Source organism: Eublepharis macularius, chromosome 2 (assembly GCF_028583425.1).
Source record: "Eublepharis macularius isolate TG4126 chromosome 2, MPM_Emac_v1.0, whole genome shotgun sequence".
NCBI lineage: Eukaryota > Metazoa > Chordata > Lepidosauria > Squamata > Eublepharidae > Eublepharis > Eublepharis macularius.
This window is the reverse complement of record NC_072791.1, coordinates 23,137,707-23,143,210: the sequence shown is the minus strand read 5'-3', so window position 1 is coordinate 23,143,210 and position 5,504 is coordinate 23,137,707. Positions and strand designations below refer to the sequence as shown.

Below are 5,504 nucleotides of genomic sequence, written 5' to 3'. Positions count from 1 at the left end.
CCCCGATCTCCGGGGCCCGGCCGGCCTGCTCTCTCCGCGGGCGCGCCCCCTCGGCAGTCCCTGCGCAGCGGCACGTCCCCCGGGCCGGATCCGACGCCCCCCGGGCCGCGCTTCTGCCCCCTCCGCCAGTGTATTTTTAGGTCACCGGAGCGGAGGGGTAGGTAATCCCCGGGCTCGAGTTCCAAAGGGGGCGGGCCCGGCCGGAGGTGGAGTCACTCTCCCATTTAAATCCCCGACTATAAAATGGGCTCAAGGCGAAGCGGGATCTCAGCGGCTGAGCCTCTCGGAGGAGTGGTGGGAGCCGGGAGGGAGGGAGGTCGCTCGCCGCCGCTACCGCGATGCTGCCAACGCCGCCGCTCTCGCCGGGCGCCCACACCTGGCAGGCGCTGGCCCACGCGGCCGCCTGCGTGCTGCTGCTGCCGCGCTTCCTGCTGACGGCCGCGATGCTCTGGCTGCTGGACTTCCTCTGCATCAGGAAGAAGCTGCTGCTGTCGGCCGAGGAGGCGGCGGCGGCGGCGGAGGCCGCCCGGGGCCCCCCTCCGGACGACCCGCCGCTGTGCGTGTCCGACTCGAACCGCATGTTCACGCTGGAGTCGCTCAAGGCCGTGTGGCACGGGCAGAAGCTGGACTTCTTCAAGGCGGCGCACGTGGGCGCGCCGGCGCCCAACCCGGAGGTGGTGCAGCTGGACGGGCGCACGCGGCTGCGCATCCTGGACTACGCGCGCGGCCCGCGCCCGCTGGTGCTCAACTTCGGCAGCTGCACCTGACCGCCCTTCATGGCGCGCCTGCGCGCCTTCCAGCGCCTGGCCGCCCGCTTCGTCGACATCGCCGACTTCCTGCTGGTGTACATCGAGGAGGCGCACCCCTCCGACGGCTGGGTCAGCTCCGACGCCGCCTTCGACATCCCCAAGCACCAGTGCCTGCAGGACCGGCTGCGGGCCGCTGCGCTGCTGCGCGAGGGCGCGCCGGCCTGCCCCCTGGCCGTCGACACCATGGACAACGCCTCCAGCGCCGCCTACGGGGCCTACTTCGAGCGCCTCTACATCGTCCAGGAGCGGACGGTCATGTATCAGGGCGGCCGCGGGCCCGAGGGCTACAAGATCGCCGAGCTGCGCCGCTGGCTGGACCAGTACCAGAGCCGCCTCCGCGCGGCCCCGCCCAGCACGGTGGTCGTCCAGGTGTAAGAAGCCGTCGCGGAGGGCGCCCGGGGCCGGGCACAGCGCCCCGGACCTCCTGGGGGACTTTGCGCGCCAAATCGCGTCCAGAGACGCGCTCGCTGCTCGCCTCGTGTGGACTCGCCCAGCTCGTCGCCGTTCCGTTCCAAACGCATTTGGGGGTTGGTGTTCTTTGGGTCGTGTGAATGTGTTCGACTCTCTCTTTGTCGGAGGGGAGGGGAAGAAGTGTTTACGTTTTTTCAAGGAACTTTACCGGTCCACGTGGGTGCGCACGTGTCAGTGTGAATGTGTTCAGTGGGATCCGGTCTTCTGCACTGTGTGAGTGTGTGTGTGTGAGAGAGAGAGAGAGAGAGAGAGAACAGTTTGTTTGACCCGCCCGGGTGGTTTTCTGCCTCCCGAGCCCTCCGCAGGGATTTCTAGTGTTTCTTTGTGACGACCGGTTTTGAAATGGTTAACCCGATGCCAGGAAATCGCGTCCGATGATCCGAGATACTAGAATCACCAGGGGAAAGGGGAAGCTGCAGAGAATGTTTATTTATGTGGCATTTGAGTTGGCTCGTTGGACATTTTTGTAAGGTGCTCATTCGTGTCTTTTTTAATGAACTTTTTTATAACGTTATTAATAAAAAGATATTAAATAAATGTCTGATTTGGATTTTTCTGAGTGAAATTGGCCAAGTGAGCAAAATATCCCTTTTGCTGTTCAGGAGGTTGGATCTTAAAGCACAACTCTATGCTTGTATCTTCCCCCAATAAAGTGTATTTTAACAGTGCAATCCTAAGCGGCGTTTCTCCAATCGAAGCCGGACGGTCTTCGACTGGAGTAACTCTGCTTAGGATTGCACTGTAAAGTTACTCCAGTCTAAACCGACACTCAGTGGGCTTCGACTGGAGTAACTCTGTGTAGGACGGCAGTGTTCATGCTTTGAAGACTTGACTTGTACATCAGCTCAGTCGCACAAAAATTTTACTTGAAAGTTAAGACTGGCCAACAGACCTGATGAAAACCCAACTGATTTCTCACTAACAATCCAACCAACTTTTAAGCACGTGCAAGGCACAAATTCTATGTATGCATGTTTGAGAATAAGCCCCATTCAATATGCACCGTAAACCTATTCATGTCTGCTTTGATTTAAGTCCAACGGGCTTCATTATTCTAACAAGCATGCATAGGATTGACAAACAGCATGGATGCTCTGGGGAAAGAACAGGACCATTTTGGCAGGGTGTGTGTGTAAACCACACAAAGCTCTTCGAGTGAGTAAGGAAGAAGCAGAAACCAATTGAAAGCATATTTATTAGGAGGAGGTTGGAACCCATGAAACATCCCCAGCTGTCATTCCAAACTTTGGGAGATGGTTCTTTGAAGAGAGGGGGAAGCAAGAGTCCAAAACAATTAAGACTGTGATAACTTCAAAACCCTGTTAATATGTCATCCTTGGTGTAGTTAGTAATCACAGCTAGCTTTGCTGAGATCCCCTAACCTTAAAGGCAACCAAAAGAGCTGTCTTACCGTGAAATCCTAAGCAGAGATACTCCAGTCTAAGCCCACTGATTTCCTTTGCTGTAGCTATCCACCACACCCCTGCATGCTGTCTTGCTCCATCTTAAAACACACACACCCCTTTTTTTTTGCACACTCCTGTGAAATAAGTGTTCTGTCTCATCTTCTGTGCCACCACTGACGACGATTGCCTGCGGTGATCCAAGCAAGCAGTAACTACAGCAGTGAACGTTCCCCAATTCTACACATGCTTACTTAGAACTAAGTTTGATAACTTGAGGCTCAAAGATGCTGGAGATGGATGGATCTCCCAAGAAGGAGGGTGTAAGGGTAATTTGTCCCAAGCCATCAGACTAAATGTATGCAGGGGGCACAGGTGCCCTATTTTCTTCCTAGGGGAAAAAATATTGTCTAAGAGAATCATATTTTGCATCACAAATAAGCGACTCTTACAGAAATGTTTATGTGCCCTATGGCAGCTGAGGGCCATTTTCACCCCATGGCATCACAACAAAACCTGGGTCTGCCACCCAGTGTATACTTACCAAGGGACTGCAGCCAAAATCCCAGCTGTCTGCCAGGGGCAAGTTACCTGGGAGATCTGTAATTGGATGGCCCAATCCCTGCCCTCCTTTCTTTCTTCTGAAGGACAGTCACAGAAAGCTGCCAAAGTGATTGGAACAACAGGAGGTGGCTGATTTTCCACCTGTGTCGTATAGTGGTTAGAGTGTCAGACTAGAATCTGGGAGACCTAGGTTTGAATCCCTATTCTGCTATTAAGCTTTTATGGGTGACCTTGGACCAAGCACACTCTCTCATCCTAACATACAGGGTTGTTGTGATGATAAAACAGGAAAAAGAGACTGACGTATGCTGCCCTGAGCTCTTTGGTGGGAGGGTGGTATAAACATGTATGAAATAAATATCACAATTTTATCCTTCCCATGTTCTGGAGAACATAGGATGTAATGGATGTCTCTCCCCTTCTCTGATTTGTTGTTAGAACAACCCTGTGAGGTAGGTTAGGCTAAAAAGAGAGAGTGACTGGGCCAAGATCATCCAGTCTGAGCAGAGATTTGAACCCAGGTCTCCCAGTCCTAGCCCAGCACTCTAAGCACTGCACCATACTGGATCCCATAGCTCCCCTTTTGGCCCTTGAAGCTGTATAAAATGTGTATTTACTGTATTCACCCTGTACATCTTTAATGTTTGTGCGGCCCCCATTCATTCCAACAAGGCTAGAGAGAGAAGGCTTACATTTTACTAACAGGAGCTGTCTCTTAGACTTTAAAATTCGTTTACTTACTTACTTACTTACTTACTTACTTACTTACTTACTTACTTACTTACTTACTTACTTACTTACTTACTTACTTTACTTTATTGATAGCTCACCTTTCTCACTGAGACTCAAGGCGGATCACACAACATGAAACAAGATAATCAGACAGTACAAGATACCCACTGAACGAGGCAATAGGACTAGGATTACAACAGTTAGGAAAAAAGCCTCAAAAGATGGTGTCAGATGTAACAGATATATAATAATGCCAAAAATGGAATTGCAGAAGCAGAAGACAATGCAGTAAGAGCAAGATAAAATAGATGATAACGCTTAGAATAGACTCCAGACTTCCTTTGATCAAGAAACAGGGTCCTAATCCATTCCATTATCTTACAGCCCTATTCAAGCATCAAAATGGCTTAAGCAAATCCTGTGTGTAGAACTCATTTATTTACTTGATACCAGGACTTTTTTTCAGCTGGAACACGGGGGAACGGAGTTCCGGAACCTCTTGAAAATGGTCACATGGCTGGTGGCCCCGCCCCCCCCCCCGATCTCCAGACAGAGGGGAGTTGAGATTGCCCTCTACACCATTTGGCGCGGAGGGCAATCTGAACTCCCCTCTGTCTGGAGATCAGGGGGCGGGGCCACCAGCCATGTGAACATTTTCTACAAGGGCAACCCACTGAGTCCCACCACCTCTTTTCCCAGAAAAAAAGCCCTGCTTGATACCATGCTTTCTTCTCCAATGCAGGACCAAATGTGCCTTCACACTTCCATTTTGTCTTCACAACAACAGCTTTGTGAGGCAGATTAAGCTGAGAATGTGGATGGCTGCCCCAAGGTCACCTAGCAAACTTCCATGGCAGAATGGAGATTCAACCTGAGTCTCCCAGATTCTAACCTGACACTCTAACCACTACACCATACTGTTTGCACTCCAGCGTAAAGTCCACCTTCTTTCATATGGGATAGTTTGTTCCCCACTGCAAATGCTTTTTCTTGGCAGAAATTAAAAAAGCAAATTCATCTTCTTACTAGACTTGGAACGTCAGCCTCTTGATGTTCCTCTTCACTCACACCTACAAAACATCCCACCAAAAGAAACAGAAGTCATCTTTATACACTGTTTTCCAGTAAAATAAAGAAAATTCGAACTAAAAAAGCAAAGAAGACAACAGTAAGTCAGATCTCAATAGACCTCGGCAATCCAGTGTGGATTCTTTTATACCAGCTTGTAAACACATGCTGCATTGTTGGACATACTGCACAGTGTTGGACTGTGACCAAGTGGGTCTGGGTTCAAATCCCCTTTCAGACATAAAGCTCTTGGGCCAATCACTCTCTCTTAACTTAAATGACTTCAAAGGGTTGTAAGCATCTAATAGAAGAGGGGAGTACCATCCAATCTTCTCCTCTCGGAGCTCCTCAAAGTAAGGGCAGGATAAAGATGGCAACAGATAATTGAAAACAAACTTTCAAATTGTCACAAGCTGGGGTTGCCAACTCAAGGATGACACAATCTTGAAAATTTGAG

At 50.6% G+C, this 5,504-nt stretch overlaps 1 protein-coding gene across 1 annotated transcript; it reads left to right on the top strand.

Annotated features, from left to right (window-relative positions):
* Positions 1-287: 287 nt before the first annotated feature.
* DIO3 (iodothyronine deiodinase 3) lies at positions 288-1,817 on the top strand. The gene has a single exon (XM_054971974.1). It carries the CDS (start codon positions 339-341, stop codon positions 1,182-1,184), a length of 846 nt encoding a protein of 281 aa, XP_054827949.1. The 5' UTR covers positions 288-338; the 3' UTR covers positions 1,185-1,817.
* Positions 1,818-5,504: the final 3,687 nt, after the last annotated feature.